Source organism: Myzus persicae, unplaced genomic scaffold (assembly GCF_001856785.1).
Source record: "Myzus persicae strain clone G006 unplaced genomic scaffold, MPER_G0061.0, whole genome shotgun sequence".
Taxonomy (NCBI): domain Eukaryota; kingdom Metazoa; phylum Arthropoda; class Insecta; order Hemiptera; family Aphididae; genus Myzus; species Myzus persicae.
This window is the reverse complement of record NW_019104455.1, coordinates 277,081-301,189: the sequence shown is the minus strand read 5'-3', so window position 1 is coordinate 301,189 and position 24,109 is coordinate 277,081. Positions and strand designations below refer to the sequence as shown.

General features: G+C 28.4%; 1 protein-coding gene across 2 annotated transcripts in view; it reads left to right on the top strand.

Annotated features, from left to right (window-relative positions):
• The first annotated feature begins 309 nt into the window (after positions 1-309).
• The window catches only part of LOC111042288, a 35,035-nt gene continuing 11,235 nt past the window's right edge, over positions 310-24,109 (top strand). Inside the window, exons 1-2 of one of the 2 annotated variants that reach the window (XM_022326840.1) lie at positions 310-519; positions 23,179-23,380. In XM_022326840.1, the coding sequence (XP_022182532.1) occupies positions 23,266-23,380 (115 nt within the window). In that variant the 5' untranslated portion in view covers positions 310-519; positions 23,179-23,265. Of the gene's footprint in view, positions 520-23,178; positions 23,381-24,109 lie in introns of those variants that run through there. The other variant, XM_022326841.1, reaches the window with a different exon arrangement.

The following is a 24,109-nucleotide window of genomic DNA, read 5'->3' as shown; positions in this document are numbered from 1 at the left end:
GTGGCGGCAGTGGTGCAATCGATTTCCCGACCACCCTGTATGACGGCGGCGGCAGCGAAAGGGCCGAGCGGGAGACTCCGGCGGCGGCGGTGGTGGTTGCGGCGAAGGGCCCGTGCCGCCGCCGGTCCGGCTGTGTGCGCAGGTACAACCGCACCCGGTAATATCGAACTCTCTCGGCGGGGCCGAAGGAATCGAGCCGGCGTCGTCGTCGTCGCCATCGCCATCGCCATCACCATCACCGCCACCGACGTCGTCGTCGTCACCGCCGCCACTGCCGCCACCGTCGTCGTCGTCGTCATCGTCGCCGTCGCCGCCGTCGCCGCCGTCGTAGTCGCCACCGTCGTAGTCGCCACCGTCGCTGGCGCCGCCGAGCTGTATATCATATATTCCGTACCCCGCCGGACGACCGACCGGAGAGTGTTCCCGGCGATCGCGCTCGACACACGCAGCAGCAGCAGCACGAGCGTCACGAGCACACCGCAGCAGTCGTCAACGAAAGGGTCCTGTGGTACGCGTAAGGTAAGATCCGATCACGACAGCCATATCATTTTAACGAATAATTTCCTATTTTCGTATCGTTATCGTATTCCGTGTACATTAAGCATATTTCCTGGAGGTACAGCTGATAGCAAACGGCTCAGTGAAAACTGTTTATTCATTACCAAAATCTTCCCTCGTATCACTAATCAGTTCTGATTTTTCCACAGTTAAGTGTTTCTGCCACGTACGCTGTAGGCTGTAACCTACGAGGTCTATATTTTCGTTTTGTTTGTACAGACCAGAGTAAACGGTCTGTTCTTGGCGTGCATTTCGCGAAAATTCGCTCATTATTATCACATATAAAATCGAGAAACATCGATCACCGGAGATGTCACTACTTACTGGTGGTGTCCTCCTCCTACCGCTCCGGCCGTCATCAGAGTACGGTTTACAATATTGCCATTAATAAAATATTATACGCCGGTGATGATATAATAAATTGGCCAGCGCCATTTCCTCGTCGTCTTTATCGGCGAGGTCGTCGACGTGTATTCGCGTTATCGCCGCTGCACTCGCAAGTAGCGACATGAGCACTCACGTCAAATCCTGACAACGATGATAATAAATATTATGATAACAATATAGTACGTACGTATAAGATCTAAGTCGGACACTGGCCGTGGATCGGAAGTGTAGTCGGTCGTCGGGTATTATTTATCTTACGCCGTAATATTACAATTATTATAATATTATTGCGATAAGCAGGTAATAAAAATCTAAACGATCGAATGACGTCCCACGCGACCGTGTAACGTGCTCTCCGGGTGTCTGCGACGGCAGATAAAAGTCATAATAATTTTTTTTTTCTACTTTTTGTGTCGAGGTTTCGGTTCGTTATATATTTTGCTCGATCGCATTCCAATTCGCCTCCGCTAATATGTTACTGCAAAATATGATTTTGCCGTACATGCATGATATAATATATGATATTGTATACAACTATTATACCTATATTTTATGGACTCGACTTGGAGACGATAATTGAATAGGTAAATCCGATAACACGCGTAACGTCCGACGGAATTTTTAAAGAACATTGTCTGCTGGTAATTTAACGACGTCGTGTTCACACAACAGCATGTCACGATTATGTCATTATTACGATTTACGAGTGTGTGCTAATATATAATATCGTATATGATGTTTAAAAATTAGGTTAAATGGTTAACGGAGGCGATTCAAATCATCAAATCTTTATTTATACTTTAATAACTACTTAATAACTACTTAAATACCTAATAAAATACATAATCACCGTTCTTAGACAAAAATACATAATAATCAAATCTAAAGTTTACACCGTTCAGCTTTTAAACATAAAATCTGAGCGAATGCGGCTGAAGGTAGGTAAACAATACTTGTAAGTACTGTAGCTTAGCACACGCCGTTGTTTTTCAATTACCATTTTAATGTCAAATAATTTATAATGCTAGTATTATGTAAATTTATTAAATATTAAATTGGGCTTGAAACAACTGGGGCTTATTGACTTATATTTTTTTGAAATAATTTTAATGTTTTACTTTCAGCGAGACTTGTAACTCTTAACATTTTTATTACTTATACAGATTCTTCAAATAAATTCCATCACAGTTTTAATGTCTTAGAAATCTTTGTTTGAATTTTTTTGTAGGAGAGTGAGTTTTTGTGAGTTAAATTTAATTTAAATTTAATTTTACTTGCTCTCTGGATATATTTAATATAAATCTGAATTTATGGTTATCAGAAAAAAAAACGTATTTATGTTATACTTGTATGAAAAATAAACAAATCATAGCTAATACACACAACTACAATATGTGTAGTAATATATCATATTTTATATTTTTTTGTATGGTCCATATAACAGAAAACCGTAATTTTTTTTTCATTCCTAGTAGTTCACCAAAACAATTATTCAACTCCTTGATACTAAACGTTTTCCTGTGTTTTTCTTACTGAAACATATACCTTAGATAATGCTTCTTACAATTTTTTCTTGCTGTTTCTCTTTAATTTTAAACGTTCACCCATTATCTATACCAAATATTTCTCAGTGGTTTTTATTTATTTAACATTTTCATTTTGTAGAGACTAAATACGATGACTAAAATGATCTGCCATTAATCTAAATAAAATATTTAAGAAATAAAAATAAACCGAGAATCCTTAAAACAACATTTATAATTTATAACAATAATATCTTTATTAATAAAAAATAAATAGTTCATTCATACATATATATTTTGTGTTTATCATTATTTCGGTCATATTTATTTTCGTATATTGTACAATAGTACCTACGAGTATTGTTTCGTACAACATTATGAAGAAATAGTGAAAAAAGTATAATGCTTCATTTATTATGTATTATACAGATAATGTATAAAATCTAATTAATCTTAAATCTTAACTTTATTTTATTTCTTATGTTGGTGAATTAAATAGTAGTTTATCAATATGAGTAATTTCAAATGCTGATATAAATGTAATGTATTTAGACTGACAATTGCAAAACTCAGCCTCGTCCTTAACGACCTTACCAAAATACTGCTCCATAATTCATGATAACATTTAAATGTGTCTTTTATTATTTATTATATGGATCATATTTTATAGGAAGGCATATCACATTTTCGTTATTTTTATGTAGTTATTATTATTAAGTCTTTTAAAAACGATAACCAGAAGTGGCAAAAATCGTATAGTGAACGACATCATCATGTTTGACGTTTAGATATTCAAATGAATAAATCTTTAATTAATTTTTTTTAATGGTTAAACTATAATACATAAATGTGAAGAACCATTTAATATTTATTATTACACTCCTAAAATAACATGATAAACTGAAATAACATTAATTTATTTTTTGTTTTATAAGAGCATAAAATAATATTAACGAACAAAAACACAACTTTATCTCCCGTATTTTAAGAAATGTAGAAATGTATATTGATTTAAACAACATATCAATTAAATTTCATTGTTCCTGTTGTTTTTGTATTTAACTTTTTGTTTACACGTCAAAAAGTTTTTAATAATGTTGTATAACAAAGTTTATGAAATATTAATTGATTACTCCCAAACGATGAATGATCAAAGTAAATTATAAAGGGAAAGTTTTAAATTTCGATAATATTTCTCTTCGACAAACAACATAATTTTTATAAAACTAATCATTTTAAAATTATTTTACAATAAATTACTCTTTTCCATGTGAACCATTATTTATTAGTATCATTTGACGTTGTACACGAAACGTAAATTAAAAAAATACATGTATAATATTTTATATTTATACAAATGTACACTAAATCCGTTTAACCGGATCTCATTTTTCACAAAGGTTAGAGTTCAAAGTGTTCGGTTTTCCTGACCTTTTTTCCGAATCGGCTGCTGTTCAGTGAAATATGTAACATTTCCTAAAATGGAGGGAGAAAAAGTACATGGAACCGCATAAATTATTCCAACACGGGAAAATTCTCCGGGGATAGTATAACGATAAATAACATTCTTGAGGTGATTTGCAGCTAGTAAAATTTTTAAATTTATGAAGCAACATCCAGTTGCATGTCAACGACATCACAACTAATTTTTTAACGGAACCGTAAAAACTAATACAGACCTGTCAAGAGTACAAGATTCTGCAACTTGGTATATAATATGTATTTGGCTCTGTTCCAATGCAGCAAAGACGATAACAACCCACTAAAGAATACAAAATGATGTAATTCACCATAATATAAAGTGTATAGTTGATACATAGATAGAAAAAATTAGTAATGTAATCGTGGGAAAGTACGAAGAAATATTAAATCACTACAATACAGAATCTGATGCTGTGAGTATAGTTAACTCGGTTAAATGGTAAATTATACTGAAAGATAAATGTGTAACGTGCAATACTATTCTGTATCTTTATATTAAGTTTATGTGTTCTATTTTTCACAGTAAAACACATTCAATGCATTGAGTTTGTGTAAAATGTACATGAACCTAAATTCGCAATTAATTTTAAATAAATGCATTTAATAAGTCTTAAGTTAAGAATATAATATATTTGATTTATAATTAACAAATTACGAAACGAAATGAAAATTGTAAATAATAATTAAAGCGGATGCGTATTTTTCTGTGAATACGCGACCACGCGAGTAGTATTTTCTTTTATCCCTTTACTAAGCCCAATGCTTGTAAAAGAAGGGTATAGTAAATCCCCAAACGCCACATATTACCAAAAGCTCATAGTGACTTACCTACGTTATAACTTTCATAAAACAGATATTAGGATATAATACAATAAAACGTTCTGAAATAGGTCTAAAGTGACTTAACGTAACCGTCCCTGAACTATATAAATACATTATAAAGCATTTTCCATACAAAATTCTCGATTACCTTTATATTAAATATCCAGACATGGATGTAATATTATTATTCATTTTTAATCTAGGGTATACGGTAATCGTGTACAACTGCGTTTTGTTTAAACATAACCAATTCAAATAGCATTAAAATAATAACACCATCGAGTCATTGGTCATAGTATATAATTGATCGTCATAATAAAAAAAATGATCATAACGAACCCGCGTGATAGGATATACCTATATATACTGATAAGTCTTATACTCGCACGTGATATTAAATTCATGTTGATAAAACATATTATTATATGAGTATATGACGTAGGTGTACATTGTTAATCACAAACCAAAGTTAATATTTCAAATTTATATAAATATTTTATTGCATGTACAAGACTTAAAATATATTATAATTGATTATTCGGTGATAGTTATTGACATATCAAAACATTTATATTATTATACAATTACATCTTATTATTATTAGTTGTAATTAATTTATCATAATGTTATTGATTGACATGCTTATATTTTATCAGGTCAATATTAATAGATACTATAATAGAAAAAAATACTTAATAGTGATAGTAAAATATAAATAGGACACTCGAGTGCCAGTGTTTACCGCCTACAAGTTATTAACAAAAATTAATTCTCATTCATGCCTACTATTATATAGTAAAATAACAAATCGTTTTTTTGGCAAGATAAAAGCGATGATAAACAAAATAGTATATGAAACGTTTAAACATGTGACACACGACACAGATTCATAGATTCACATAAAAAAAGGAAGAGAAAAAATGAAAGAGAGAAGCTTATCTACCTCTGTGATAAATGAACGTGAGATTGGACGAAGAACGAGAGAGGAACCAAAATTATTTGGACCCAGAGAATAAGGGATGCATTGTGTGCCCAGTGCCCATTGCGTTTAAACGGCTCTACGACCCTGAGTCAACGATTTTGCCAACAATGCGTATTGTCCGCAGAATACCACACATGTTATATTATAATATAACCAATTATTTTCTGAATAAATAATATCTCTAGAACCTTTTTATCGTACGACCATGTCATAATAATGGCCAATGGGTTATAGGATTTATAACATGTTCACTATTCTCGAGCTTTTGTGCTAACACATTTCGCGTAGAAATCCTATATATATATATATATATTATTATATATTATATGCTCTTATTTGCGTTTTGATGAACGCAATGGACATTATACGAATAAAGTTTAAATAATAATATTCATGCATGGATACCATTGATAATATGCATTAAACCCGTGTTTGTGACAATGAGAACATGCAAGTTATACTGATAGAATTCCAAATCAGAGTGGTATAGACTACTTACAATTTTGAACGTCTAAATATTATTATTAATTATTATTCTACAAAAAAAAAAATATATTTTTATAATATACCATTTCTTATTAACAATGATCAGTACAAAAGATAAAAAAATACTTTTCTAAGCCCAATTTGTTTGTTTTAAACAAATTAAAATATAAATTTGTAGGTAACAAATCAATGTAAGCACACCACAGTACAAATTATAAGCAAACTTACATTAAAACTGTGTTTACACTTTATGGTATATAAGATTTCCTTAAAGTAGCTTTTTCTTCTTATTTTCAATTTTGTTCATGATTTTTTTTGAAAATTAACTATTCAATTATTCACAAAGAATTCATTATCAGAAATTCTAATAATTCGGAAATGGAACGCATTAATTTTAATAGCAACATATTTAATTTAATATACACAACAGACAAATGATTTTACTATTTAAGTAAGAACGGACAATTTATATTTCCTGCAGTCGTCTCTAGTACAATATCACTATTTAAGAAGCTAAATTATTTAGTTATCACTTATCATAATAAATCAAAAAAACCCAATTAATATATATATTTTTTTTATAAGATAATTCGGCATCGTGGTTATTGAGAGAAACATTTTTTTTTTAAGTTTATAGAAATACCTATTATATATTGATAAAATAATTACATAACAACAAATCTGGAAAAGGTAGTATGAGCTCAAACTATAAAATATTAATTTTCGGATGATTAAATTAGTTTGTCCAAGCCTATCGCCAAAAATTAATTTATGAAGTCAGTTATATAAGAGTAGGTATTTTGAACAGTACTACAGAAATACCAATAATATTAGGTTTCTACCTCAGATAAAATAAAACAATTTAATACATTTAAATTTAGGGGAAGTAATGCTAACGCGGTCCCCCCTCTGGTCCTCGATACCACTAAAAAAAAAAAAAAAATACATTTAAATTAAAATCGATCATAACTTCTCTTTTTGGTTCTCAAAGGATTCTAAAAATGAAATGGATAGACTCTTTTACGTGTGATTTTGTTTTCACTATTATTATTATAATGCCTTTATTCATGATTTGATAAAATTACCTACCATAATAATATTATTGACTTTCGTGTTGGAAATAGAAAATGTAAGTATAAAAATAAAAATAAAAAATCTCTTCACTTTTATTATTTTAATATAAATACAAACTAATGAATTAAATATCAACCACCTAAAATTAAAATGAGTAAGTACTTTGTACATTTAAGTTGTGTGATGTAATGCTTCGATGTCATGTTTTTATGAATATTCATTTACTATTAGTTTCATTAAAAATTATCGAAGAAAAATAGAAAATTATTTTTGATTAAATCATATTTCTACAATGTTTTTTTAAGAATTAATTTTTTTAGAAACATCTATTGAACTTCATTTTAAGCATTAATTAAAAAAATATAATGTATGAGAACAAAATTAGTGACTTAGAATCAGTGTTAACACTAGTGCCCATGTACAACAACTTAAAATTTCAACGTAGAAAGGTGTATTAAATAATCTACAAAAAAACTTTGCATATTTTAATACAGAAATGTAATACTGAGAAACCAACAGTTTAAATATGTTGGAATGAGAACACAAAGAATAAAATAATTGTACAAAAATATAACCATCGAGAATCAAAATAATTAATAAATGTTTATGAACTAGCAATATTTAGGAAACTATACAGAACTCTCAAAACTAAAATTAAGTATGGTATACATTATTCATGCATTTTTTTTTTTTATTAAAATACAAGTAAACATTTTCACATGTTCTTGAGAGTTGAACAATCTGAAAGTGTGTTTCAGTGGTTATTCTGATAAATAATAAATGGGGAGTTTCCACCTACTTAATATAATATACATAGGTAGGTATATCATATTTCCGTCATATTATTAAGATACCAATTTCATTTTGCGATTATGTACCATAAACAAAATCACGTACTTATCATAAGCACCTTATTTTAATATCTTCAGATAATGTAAGGTACGCATATAAACGGTAAAACGGTAAACGTTATAAAAGTTTATTGCTATAATATTCAATTTCAACGAGCTAATTGGGAAGTGCAAATGTGAATATAAATATAAAATAATATAATAAACAGATGGATTTCAGATAATGTAGATAAAGGGAATTCATCTCACTTTGGTAACCTTGGAGAAATCCAGCGGTACATATCGTTGTACCTACTTAATAACTATAAATTTATCGATGTGATAAAAAAGCATATTTATAAATAGATTCTAATCAATTGTATCTATAAGGCGTTGTCAAAGCTTATAAATATTGAATTAATTAATTAAAATTGTTTAACTTTATTGGCTATCGTAATATAATACCAAACACAATAATGTAATATGATGATGATGCTATGTTAGTTTAATCAATATTTCGTTACCTAGTATCTATCATCAACATTTAAAATTTTTTTATTGAGTAAAAACTAAATAACAGTAGTAAAATCAAGAATTACTTTAGTTTTGGTTATCAACAAGTTGTAAAATAATTATTGTTTAAACTTAAAGTGCTTATTATATTACAGTATATAGGTTTTTTAAAATTATTTTTCGTATGAAATATCACCGTTAGAGAGTCATATTTATAAAATATGCTGAATTTAAAGAGTCTAATATGGGTGTATCAAAGCATTATCCTTAAATAGTGCAAGAGAAATTAAAAGAAAAAAATACAAGACAAATTATTTCAAATTGAAATATTACTTATAATATAGTCTTCAGACTTAAATAATGAGTAATGACCAATTATTTTCAATTAAATAAATATTACCAAGAGAATAAGCATAAAGTAATATTCTGCAGTGTCCACAAGGGTGGTCCATTTAAGTTAGTTAACACTCTTTATTTCGAAAAATGTTAACTTTTTGAAATGATTATTTGTTTATGTTTAATTTGATTATAATGTCATTGAAAATAACAGTTGAAAAAAAATAATATATAAAAAAAATTGTATTAGTTTTTAAGGATTTTTCATTTTTTTGGAATAATAATAACATGCACTATCAATTTCATATTCCATTGCAGAATAGTTCAATAAAAAAATCAAATTTCTAACTAGTGGTTTATCAGTTTTTAGTAATTTTAGATTTTCATAAGATGAGAAATGAACTAACATTTGTCGAGGCCTGGTCACTACTTCACTCATCTCAACTTAAATTTTTTGTACCAAAAATCAAAATACTTAAAAAAATACTCTGATTTGTGTATGAAAATAAAAATTATGTTGCCATTATAAAAAGAAGAAACTTACAAAATCATAATAGTAAGAGGTAGAAATTTTGAATTGTTTTCATAATTTTGTCTATCAACATCAAAAAAATGTAAGAAAAATGTTTTCACTATAATTTAAACTAACACATGATAAGTAAGGACAATTAAATAGTTCCATTATATAGAGTGATTCGCCAAGCTGCATGCGAATCCAATTTTTTTCTATAATGCATATTGTTATTCAAATTCGGATTTTTAGAATCTTTAGATATAATTACGACCAATAGTTACGTATTTTTGAACATTTGAGATTTTTTTACCATTTAAGAAGTGTATTGTGGCGATACAAACTTCTATTTTTCAAATGAGAATCACTATTTTTAATTTACATTTTTCACAGTTGTTTTTTTGAATTATGTTAATGTACGTAAATAAAAATATGAACGAGTAGTTTCCGACTATATCAATTTTATGTACTGAGGATAATATTCCATGATATTAGCACGGGCGTCCATCTATGATTATACAAACAATTCAAATATACGTAAATGTAATACTTGTTTAGTCATTTTCTTTTTACCTTATTTTTATCTAGACAATAATTACACATTTTAAAATGTTAATTTATTAACTAAGAATTATAGCTTAGTAGCTAACCTATTATAATTTTTAAATCAATTAAAAAGCAAACAATACCTACCTCACCTGTCTTAATGAATCTCTTATCTATCTTTTTTTATAAATATTTAAGAGTACTTTTACATAATATATTTTATGGTATGGATATTATCATCCCCATTATCCTTGGTATACATAATAATTAATATCTCAGAAACTAGTTGTTCTAATTTTGATGTAACTTTATCAAAGTTAAAAAAAAAATCATTTACCTACTGAATAATGGTTCTAATTTGAAAAACGTACATTTTTATTGTAACCGGGCACTTCTTAAATAGTACAAACATTTTTAAATATTTCAATGAATCTAAAGAAACCTATTCAATTATTTAAAACAAAGTCTTTTAGAATATTTTAAAATTTCAAAAATCAGATTTTGAATAACTCCACCATTAAAGAAAATAAGAAGATCAGCGCTCTCGTATATGCTTGTATCGTGTATGTACCGAAACCACTTTATTTTTTAACAAGATGAAATTTTTACTTTCGGAATGACTACAGAAAAAACTTGAACACAAGCCGCAATCCACGCAAATGGAAGTATCCCTTCGAAATACGTCAACCTGTCTTACTAGTGACAAGAAATACCACAAAAATCTTTTGTTGCCATAATAACAGAACAATTGAATTTAAAAAAAAAATACATAATCTGCAATCCCTAGGGGCATTATTAGGTACACAGTTCCCTGATACCAATAATTTAAGCATTATAAAAACAATTATACCAATTATTCGTTAATGTGATTTTATTCGATAAGCTTTGGGTACATTAAATCAAAGTATAAAACACATTACCGCAGGAAATTAACAAATATCACTTGGTAAGTTTTAAATTAATGTCAACATTTAAAAATTTAAAAAAATAATATTGTTTGTTGATACCATTGACGCAACAATACTGAGTACTAATTTAAAATGGATAGTTATCCTTCAGTTGATTTTACAAGCACAAAAAATAAAAAAAAGTTAATTATAAATTAAAAATAGTAAATGTAGGCAGGTTAGTTTTATTCATTTATTTTTATGATTTATAATTTATTATATTTCATTTTACTATTATTTTACAAACTATATGGTGTACCTTCCACCTTATATCCTAACAACAATTAAATATTTAGAGAAGATTTCTACACTAAATTAAAATATACTTAATCGAATTGATTTAATAAATACAACGTGAATAATTCTACAATTAAAAAATCCAGTTGGAACAAAAAGTAACACGCTATCAACATTTTTAGGGCACTTACAAATAACTCGTGAACAATTATAATATAAATAAAAAAATATATACCAAACAGATCAAAATATTCTATATAACTAATAATTATCGATATTATTGTGATTGTCTAAAAATTAAAATTCTATTAAAATCAATAATTTAAAAGTGTGAAAACTAAAAAAAGTATAAATTATAAAAAAAAAAACCCCCGTAACAATAAAACTCTATTCCAAGATTTTTAAGCCAGAGAAAATGGATACAAATAAGTTAAAGGACAGTTGATACAAATCAATAAATAACATGGGAAATATCAATCATAAAATAATATTTTTAAAATTTAAATTACTTACTTTTATAGCTTTATTATATTGATTTTACAAACTGCTATAAAATAAACAGAATCTTAATTTATTTGTTTACAAAACTTCTCAAAAAGTGAGAAGAACTATAAAATGTATCTTTTCAGAATAAAATAAACATAATATATAGTTATAAAACTGAATTGACTGCATCGTATCTATCGACCTCGTATGCAAAACATGATATATTATAATGAAATTTGTACCGTCCCAAACAAAAACAAACATCATGACAAACTGAACAAAAATATAACATTTGCGTATATGACTCGACATCTGTTATCTACATAACGAATAAATTGCAATAACAACAACAACATAGACGACAACGACTACGAAATGGTGCAGATATTATGCGTTCAAAATAATAGTACATAGAATCTTTAACAATGCCAAGTGCAATGCGCTTAATGTCAGGAAGCAGCAAGATTTCAAAAGAAAGAAAAAACAATTACATTTTAAACCACAAAATAAATGTCTAATCAGATTTTATTATTAACTAAAATCTCAGATACAAAGTAAACTTTTGAGACTCTTCCTTACAGTCATTAAGCCACAGTTGAGATAATAACAAATCAATCAATGATAGTAGATTTTATACCAATTGTGTCTCGTGGAAAATAAAAATATACGTGCAATGAAAAGTTAATTAATCGAAGTGTTGATGATTGGATTTAAAATTTCTAGAGTAGCTATGTTGTATACATGCTAATAGGACAATATATTAAAAATAATGACGGTGATCACTTTTATACTGTTTTATGTGTTATTGATAGTTTGCATAACGACTAAGGCTTTACTAGATTACATTTACTCAACGAGGAAAGTAATTGCCAGCTATTAAATACCAACATCATTCTACTTTATTAAATTAAATATTGATATTTTGTATGGAAAAAGATTATTCGTTTGCTTTTCATGCGAATATTCCTATTAAAAAAGCAGCTGTGTACAATATATCAAATGTGCTTAAATTGTTTTGTATTTTTTTTTCGAATAATCACGTTTGATTAGTTTCAAACACACAACACGACGGTAAAATAGTTGCAGTCAAATTTATCTTGGTATAACTTTTGTGAAACGCAATATACCATATTATACATATTATAATATCAATGTTTGAATAAAAAAAATATGCATACACGCATGCATTTATATACTCATAAAAAAAATAACTAAAAATAAAATAAAATATCCTATGGTGGTACACTCAATTTATTCTGTCATGTTTTTTATACATAAATAAATCCATAAATATGTATATATGTTTATATATATTATTTATAAGCATTGATCAAATTATAAATAGTTCATGTGGAAGTATTGGAGTGAATTGAATACTGGATTTCTTTTATATTTGTATTTCTTAACTATACATATAATAACTACAGTAAAAATAAATTAAACTAACGGTGTTATAATTATTTGAAGCATCACACAAATATTAAATGTCATTATTAGATTATTCAATATAACCAGGGTTTCATTGATCGGTAATTCGTATATTATAAATTATAATATACTTACCTATCTAAATTACTAAAATAAATGCTCCAAATAAATACATTTACATATTGATATAATATTTTTAAGCCATCTCTTATGTTACTGGACTAGTGGTATTTAAAAAAAAGTATAAAAATGGATATAAGTGTGAAATAAAAGGGTAAAATATATATATATATATATAATTGAAATATTGAATATTACATAATATTATAATACTGTCCTTAATTGTGTGTTCGACAATCCGTGTTTTAGGTGTACCTAAATTGCCTATACATATCGCCGTGTTAAAAAATTGTTAGAATTTAAAATGTTGAATACGATATATTTACAAGATTCATAAAATTCATATCTTTTGGTTTTAACTGTCAATAAATTCTATTCTAAAATATCACACTAAATTCATGTCAGTATTTATTTTTTTAATCATCTTAAGCCCGACAACTTACTAGGCCATTAGCTGTTTGTACTGGGGGAACGGTTAGTTTTAACACGTGTTAGTATAATGTGTGGTGGCAAGGATTTTTTGCTTAAAATCCCGAATGGTCACCCATCCGGGAGCTAGCAACACCAACTGGTACGTACACTCAGAGCTACACCGAGCAGTTTTATTATAGTTTCAAATAATATTTTACTGACTGAATGGTCAAATAAAAAATTACCTTTATAATATTAATCATGTATAATTATATATCCTTGTTATTGATATACATTTAATCCAGATGGTCTCTCATTTTTCTTAGGTGTAATTTATTTATTGTACGGGCTAAAAAAAAAATCCATATACAATTATTTTAACATGTACATTGTATCGTAATAACAATTGAAGGTATTGATGGTATTATGTAAGTTGCGTGAACCTTGATTGTACGTAGAACAGCCGAAATGTAATATTTCTTAGACATTTTGAAGAAAATATGCCCTTCGTTGTATTATATTGATTTATAAAGTTAATAAATCTATAGATTTTCTGTCTCAAGCTAAAAACGTATTAATTATGTTTCGTGTTTAGGGTTTCTTTCCTAATTCATAATGTAATTGACAGTTTCAAAAAACGCGATCATAAAAAAAAAATAGCTTCTGTCGTTTTTTGTAACGGATATATATATTTTTTTCTTTTCAAAAAAGTTAATTAAAAACCAAAGTGTTGATAATTGGAAAACAATTCACTGAAGACCAATTTCTTCGAGTTACATTTTGTTTATAAATTAAAACGGAAAGCGCTAGATTATGAAATACTATAAGGACTTGTTTTCTGCTATTTTTATTATTCTTTACGCTTTTTATATGGCACAGAAGACAACTTGCTGTAAAACGGTTGCAATACTCATTAGTTTACATCGGTGTTTGCACACAATATAAATGACAACATTAAATTATTATTCGGTGTATACTCAAAATTCCACACGGATGCACGGTTAATCAACCTGTCCGCAGTGATATTGTCGAGATAAAATTCCACCGCGGTGTAGTCTAGCGCCTAAAATGTGTAAGTGAATTTTTTTAATTAAAATAATAAAACTTGAATTTTAATTTATTCATGGTACACAACTTTAAAGTAAAATCACCCGGAATCTTTTCTTCGAATCTTATGTTGTAATCGAATTAGTCTCGCACACACGATAATTATACGCGTTTTTAGGCCCCGACGTCATCGCTGCCAATCAATAAGATCGACGACTAGTTACATGTGGCAAAATAATAATAATATATATTACAAAAACCCAGAATTGCAAAGTTTCAACGAACTCGATTGTTATTCAACGGATGCTGGTGGCTGGCTATACACGCGACGAGCGTGTTAGCGCGAGTATAATAATATTTCCGAACGCGCGATACGCCAGACGAATACCGATCGTCGAAAGTTAGTAGTTTGTTACTAGCTGTAATCATGTTTTTATTTATTATTATTATATTATTGAAAAAAAAACTGTCAATGTACCTCGGCAGACTTGTACAAACGAGATCACTGAGTGATGGCACGAAGCTGTATATAATATATATAAGTATAGCGTGAAGTTAATTCGAAAAACATATACATATATAATTTACAGAGTGATCCTTCACGCGCAAAACACGTTATCCTAGTTGTCTCGGTTAGTTTTTGTTTTTAGAAAAAAAATTCTTAGCACCGTTATATTTTTTTGAAAACAATTTATTTTAGAGCTGTGGAGATGTGGAGATGTGATGCTTAAAGTGATAATGGATCTTTTGTAATTAATTAGTACTAACTTAAAATCTTTACAGGTAAATAAGATGACTTCAAAATTCGTTATAATTATACCGGGATTTTCATAAAAATGTTCTGCTTCAGAGTATGTAAATAAAAACCAAGTATGGACTGCCGTAATTTTAAAAAACTAAACCTCTCCCGCCCAAAACGTACATAAAAAATTGTGTTTTAAATATTTCAATTTATATAAGTCATTTTTTTTAGCTTTAAACTGCGACGACATAGTGTGTAAGTTTATATAAACGTATGATATAAATTTGGTATTTTATTACTATCCGTTTTCGAGCAAAGTAAAAATGTCATGTGCGGCGTATGCCACCTGCACGTCGTCGCGATCGTCCGTCGTCGTTATACTATTCCCATCGGTACGCTAGTATAATACACCTCGCACTAGTCGATCGTGACAGATTATATAATTTAAAATTATTACATTTTTTTGATTTCTAGTAAATAAATGTATAACATTATGTATAGCAATAATGATAATGGACCCAATGTGCCGTAAAACATGTTCCTATCGATTTTGACGGTCCCCATAGTAACGAAGTAATTCGCATTTTCGCTGGGATTATTATCTGGTGCTCACGGCAGCAGCAGCAGCACCATGCACAATATTATATATTATTATTATTAGGTGTGCCCCCACGTCGCTCTCCAGGCGGCACTCACTCGAGTCCAACCGACCGTGTGGGTTTTAATCGACCTATACCTGTGCACGCACGCACACACACACACACACACACACACACACACACACGCTGCACTCACACTGCCGTCATTGACACTCGCGTTATATAATATAATATAGTAATTCAACAAATTAATATAAAACAATGGCGGCAGTGTGCCTACACAATATATTATACAGTGTAGTAGCAGTATACTTATACAGTATTAAACACATATATGCTTATAATAGATCCGAGTACGCCGTATAATATGCATTATACATGGCATAAAGTGACTCGAGTATTGTGTACCTACAAAATATTATAATATACTAATACTGTATTATATTAACTGCGCGTGCCCAACTCTCGAATTTCCGTTTCATCACGCCATCACCGCTGCGGCGTTTGTACCGATAATTTAATATAATAAATATATTATTACTATATACGGAGCGACGGATAAACACGTTGTCCCTTCGTATTTGAAGTTCACCGAGAAAACATTGAGATGATATACGTGCATATATTTTTTTTAATTAGGTATATAAACAAAAGTAAAGTATGGCTGCAACTTTGTGAGTATTTCCGCGTTCGAGATTAGATTTCCTCTACTGTCTATTGACGAAATTCCTCTTTCTCTTTTGTTAACATTTAGGTACCTCAGATCTGGGATAAATATCTTAATTACATGCATGTTGTTTCATATTTTAGTATTTGAAAATATTCAGCTAACATCACACATAATATATTATAGCAGTTATTCGTAATTATTACAGTTGGGCGGTTTCAATTAACTTGAGTATAAATTATGTGCGTACTTGCACACCGTAATATTCACTCCAACAGGCATGCAATGAATTCTATCATAGTACAATAAAAATGTTAAATAATAAGTTATTAAAATGTTCATGACTTAATGTTCATTTTTTTAATCACTTATAACGAATTGGCTCGAAACTAACTATGTGCATGTTAACCATGTTTGGAGAACCATAAGTTCGTAATAGTTAACATTTAACGGTCTGGGGATTGAGTTGGACCCTGGCAGGTTGATATTGTTATTTAGATATCTAATAATTATCAACCATTATACAATTACCTATGTAATTGTGTTTATAAAGTTAAAAATGTACAATATATTTATACTTGATAGACTATACATAGTTGGCTACGCACAGGGTTTCTTTCATCGAATATAATCCTAATGATTAAACTTTAATACATTTTCCTATTTTGTTACATAACTCACTCAAAGAACAAAGTTTGTACACATGTCATATAATCAGTCATTATAGTTTATTCAAATACAAATAGTTACTGAAATAAAATAGATTCGATTAAGTACCTATACAGATTATTCTTCAGTATCGATCGTAAGAAATTCCCCCTCAATAAAAGTCAGACAAATTATTTGGTATTCAAAGAAACGTCTGAAACGAGATGAAAACACGGGATTTTACACGTTTTCGTCTCAAGTAGTCGAGTACGATCGTTATTTTTAATTTTATAATGTACCTGCTCGTAAAGATTACAGATAATATTTTAACAGCAGTGGGTATTGTACAAAATGTGTGCTTTTGAAATTAGTGTTAGTTTACAACCAAAACGTATGCTTAAAAACGTTATGCATGTCCTTGTTGATATATAAAACACAATGCTCGCTTTCTTCGGTCATGTTATTATTGTTATGTCTACGCACGTGTCAGACGACACTAAAAAGAAAAATAATAATAATAAACAAATAAATAAAAATAATAATGGTAAAAAAAATATAGTTTTTAAAGAGATAAAATAAATTATGCAAAAATGGAATCATCGCGAATGAGCGCGTTACACATTCGGGCACATATATAATATAATATTTATAAATATATATATATAACATTGCAAAATTTGAAAACATCTAAACACGTTTGGTGATAATATTATATTGTCTGTCGGAATAATAGAATTATGATGACAGAGTACCTAAATAATATAGTTACCCCGCCACAAAATATTGAGCGAGAATAGTTATATTATATTATCATACACAGTGTATTATACCTCTATGAAAGTATATGTACCACATGTGTGTGTATAATATCATATATATATATATATACGTAAAGAACCATTAAAAAATAATAATATTCATTAGCTTTAAAATATATTGTTATGATAACACATCGGTGGTTAACAATGCTATTCAAAAACGTTAACTCCGTGGTAATATATTATCCCGGCATAGCGTTACAAGCAAGTCACATTCTTCAAAGGCACGTCAATGTGCCATGTGTTGTTATGTGCAGGTTGTGCGTTGTATATTATTATAAATCATAATATTAACCCCACCTGAGATGCAGGTACGCGTGTGGCTGAGCACAATTTGAAATACCGATTGTGCATATTGCAGTAAAGCGGATTTATTAATGTATACATCAACGGGTGATGTAAAAAACACTATACTTATTTTTTGTATTATGCTTAAAATAAACCTTGTTTAATACCGTATTACAGTGTGTATTAACTAGAGTGTAATTAATATTTGTATTATACCGTAGTATTATACACACAATGTATATGGTAGATTAAAATAATATAAAAAATTATTTTATTTTAAAAATTACATAATGTACATTAACATAGCTCATTCAAATCCAAATTCATCAACATTTAACAAATATAAAAATAAGATAGCGAATTTAGTGTTCAGTGAATGTTTAAGTAGTAACTTCAAATCGACGAGAAATTAGAAAATTAACAAAACAGTTAATGAATGTGTTTAATTAACACTAAATTAAAGACAAATATTAACAAGTCAATATATCAATGGCTAATGATCTAATTTTATCAAAAATAAATCATAACAGCAGGTAACTTTTGTTTTTTGTTTAAGATACTTCTACGCAGCATAAATAAATAATAACATTTGATACATGTGTAATGTGTATATTATACTAATTCACACCACAAACACCAACAGTTTAATAGCTGTATATATTATTTGGTATGTACCACGAAGAAGTAAAAATAAAATATTTTAATTTCCATTATGTGATTTTCTAATATACTAAATAAGAGTATTGACGACACCAAAATATCATATAACAATCTATATTTTAATATAATATTTAATGCATTTTTTTATTACATCGGTAGATAATTAAGATAGTAATTTTCATATTTTTAAATCCAATTCATAATATAAAACTGTCACTAATTACATTATATTTTCATCCCTTTTCGATTATCGAAATTAATGAGTAATAAAACCAACTCCTGCTATACAAACAATATCTGCAATCTAAAATCCAATTTAATATAAATTAGGTAATAAGGCATTTAAAATAATGGTTAGAGTCAATATTTAAAATTAGTACTTAACAAGTCTAGAAACTTATAAAATAGAAAACAACTTTAAGCATTTTCTGTTACAACATTATTTTATTAAACGTAGTTACTTAATTTAATTTTAACATAAAGAAATTATAATACAAAAATCTAAACTAATTTGTATTCTAAAACAAATTTATATATTAATTCATTAAAAGTATTAGAATTAAAGGATCAATGAGTAAAACTTTTAGCTTCACAGATGAAATTCGCAATTTATTAATTACAAAAACAGTCAAAAAACTTATATGGCTGTACAGTGTACCTACTTAGTGTACTTTATGGTTACCTACTTGATAAAACTTTTAGCTATACCTAGCATATTTATGTACTCCGATCGTTTTAAATTTATACTTGAATTCATTTTCAAGCAATTTATAATTAACTGTATTCATAAAAATCCCCCAAGAACAACATTTAATATTAAATTATGTTAACCACGAAGTATAATAACTTACTTAAAATCATTTATTAATTATCATTAATATAATATCAGAGTTAAACTTAAAATCGTCTTGTCATATAATTAGGATCTAAAATGCCTAATCATCATGGTTAACATAACTTATAATAAGTCACTAAACGCAGTCCCATTTATTCCTTCAATAATCTCAATTAAAACATTTAGTTATTTAAATATATTAGATGAGTTTTTAGTAATTTCTTGAAAGTAAATAATCTACTCAAATTAAAAAAAAATACTGACTTGATATAATAATCAAGTTTCAAATTTAAAAAAAAAAACAGGAATCAGATGTAAACATTTTTACTTTAAAACTTGCGCATAATTGAATAAATTTAACCAAGAGCATTCAACTTTTATATTTGAACAGCTTTCAACTAGGATGTATTCATGTGATGTATCACTCTTTGTCCAGAATACGAAAATGAATTATATTTCTTTGTATACCTCCAAGATCGAAAGTAAAAGCATTTTGTGTGATAATGGATACGCGTTCGCGCACAGGAAATAAAAGAGATGACTATTTCTCTTTTATCGTACGCGGGTGTGTGTGCTTTGGAAATATAACAAAAGGCCGGTCATATATATATTAGATACACAGAAACCGTATCCGTATGTCCATTTATGGCCATAAACAAAAAATAGTGATTTATTATTGCAAACGTATTCTCACCAGAAATAATATTGAATATATTGGGCATATCGTATCTTAGAAAACACGCAATGTGTAGCTTAAATCCACAAACTTATGGATGGCAAGGATATTATTATACTATACATATAATGACGTCAAACATAACCATTTACTCGACGACCGCACTTCATGTTAAAAATAATGTCTTTTAAAAATATATTAGCTTACCCCAGTACTATTACCAACGTAAAAAATAAAATACTTACGGCATCTAAAATCCAGAAAGTTAAGCCATAAATTATTGTCTTTTTATTTAGGTCATCATTATTAACTGGCTATCAGTAAAAAATGTTATTTTGAAGGGGAATGAGTGGTTGACCTGATAGAATAACGGTGTATTGGATGTGATCAGGGACATTTTCATCTTATTAATATGTATTGAATCATAATCATTGGTAATACTTGTGCACTATGAGATACTATCATATTACGAGTATAACTTACTGGTAAAGGGATTTAAAACTAAATATTAAGGAATTGGAAAATTTCGTCACAGCAATGTATTTTATTTTTTTAGACCCTCGTAGGAAATAATTGATATCAATATATTTTTATATATAAGGCCTTATTTAGAACGGGAAACAAGATATGTGTTTTTAATTTCCGAATATCTATTTTTATTATTTTCTTGATTTTTAATCAAGTATAGTAATTGAAATAAATAAAGTCTGAATTTTGAAAACTTCAAAAGTTCATGTTAAATAGGAAAATAATAAAAATGTAACTCAGTAATAATGAGTAGGTGGGTGATTAAGCTAGCTTTAATAAAAAATATTAATGAGAAAGATCTGATATCACACCCAATGAGCGGTACAACGATTTGAATCCACAAAAACGTCGGCGCGAACAGTCAAACAATTTATATTTTTTTGAACTTTTATCCTAAGCTATATGATAGCTAGAAAGTTGGTTGATAACTAATTAAAAAGGAATTATCAAGTAGATACAAAATGTGAAATTAAACATTTTTAAAAAAATTATTTAATTTTTCACAGTTAAAAAAAAGTTATTTTCCGCCTGATTTTCATTTAGCGGAGTAGATTTCTGAAACTGGAGAACAGACTTTGTTGTTTGGGGTTTTGTTGGATTCACATTGGCTAGGAGAAGTGCAGTAAAGATGTTCAGAATTTTATCTTCAATCTTTAATTCGCTACAAAGCTTTAAAGCTGAAAAACATCAAAAAACGCCCTATAAAATGTGTTTTTATTTTTTTGAAACCTCTGTAATGAATTAACTATTAAAGATAAAGTTCTGAATTTTTCCTCGAATACACTGCACTTTTCCTAGCCAATGTGAATCTAACAAGACCCCAAACAACAAAATCTGCTCTCCAGTTTCGGAGATCTATCTCACTAAATAAAAATGAAAATGATTTTTTTTGCACAGCTGTTCGCACCTACGTTTTTCTGGATTCAAATTGTTTTATACCGCTTGGGTGTGATATCGGAAAATATTCATGTTAGGTACACTATTAGTTATCAAGTTTCATAAATAGGTAATTTAATAAATAAAACATGCGAAATGACTTTAATACCTCTTAAAGTCTTAAATCAAACCAGTTTTATTCAACCCACTATATTCTACTATAATCTAATGTCTTCTCAATAAATTAATTTGTAATTGACGATTTTTTTAAAGTACAATTTCAGTTTAATCATATTGTAATAAAATACATACATATTACATACAGTTAATACATTTCTAAAAATTAAAAATCAAGAAAGTTTAGATGCCGATCTTTAACTTGGTAAGCGTTTTTAAATTGTCATTGTTTCAATCCTCTCCTAACTCCGTTCACTGATTTCCTACAGTAAATATTATATTTTTATATTTTTAAACTTTCATTTATATTGATATCATTAGCAAAAATGACCTAAACCATATTAAATATACCACCTAAGCTCCACCATCATTTATGATATAGTTATTAAAACATTTTCCGAGTCACCGCCCTGGAAGAAAATTAAAATTTTTTGCTTATAATTTTTTTAAATATTTATGTTTATTTTATTAAAACTTATACATTTGTTTGTTTTGTTGGGAGATTATTTTTGTGTACTGTAAGTTCCTAAATACTTCCCAACATGTGATCATGATTGCATTCCATGTATTTAGTAGGTATTATATCATTTCGAACAAAAAATAATAATTTTGATTGAAAATTACGACTAATGCACTTTATATTTTTAAAGATGTAATACAAATAAATATAATCATTAGTAATTTCAAGATATTATAAAAACGGTATAAAAATTTGAAATTATTAATAATTATTGATATTCATACAACTTACATATTTTAAGACTAACCACTGTATCATACAAAATCCATCATCGGAAATGTTAGTAACTATTTTCCACTATTGGTACCTGCTTCAATAGATAAAATAATATGTCGTATTACACATTCTAAAGATATTTTCTTATAGAGCGCGTATGAAATATTTAACGACTGTATAATATGTGTATATTTTGTTTTAGATGTAACGTGAGCAAGAACGAAACACGAAAACACGGAACAAAGAAGCAATACAATACAATACAATACAAAATAATAATTTTAAAAAAATGAAGGGAACCAAATTACAGACACGTTTTCGTCAGCAATCATTTCATCATGCTGGCGTCGTGATGTATTTCATTTGTGCGCAACTGATGGTATCCATTGATTCCACAGCTATGGGTACGTATTCAAAAATGCATCACATCACGTTTAATATACGCATTTAATCTATAGTTTATGGTGCACATTATGCAAATTTCATCGTGTAATACTGTAATACGTACTCACATGTACTGCAATGTGGTACTCGTGTCAGTGCACCATATAATATTTAATCATAACAATATTATTTAATATGAGGTCGAATTATAATTATCGTCATTTATCCCACACACGTCCTACCGGTTATCTATAGGATGTGTAATTATTTTGCCAGTTTTTCATAATATCCACTCAATAATGACGAACATTTCATCAGAAAAACATAACGACACACAAATCACTATTTATTTATTTCATATTAAAAATAAGGATAGTCTAAAAGTAGGAAATGGAAACAGTTTGGAATTTATAGTAAAATCTTTGTAAAAAAACAAAAATGTTTAACATACAAATACACAAATAACAATAATTCAAATACAAAAAAAGAAATGATATATTTTTTATATCACAATAGTTATATAATATCATTAAGCTGAAGAAAAAACCAATTAAAAAATATAATCGACCATATACCTATTACTTTATTGTTAATAATTGATGAGCATTTAAACTTTTTGAATTATTATTTTTCAAACAGTAAGAAAATAAATGAAATTGATTTTGTGGTGAGAGAAAAGGAATAAACCATAAATGTTGCTTTTTTGTGGTTTCCTGTATGGTTTCAATAAGCGTCTGGCCTCCGTTTTT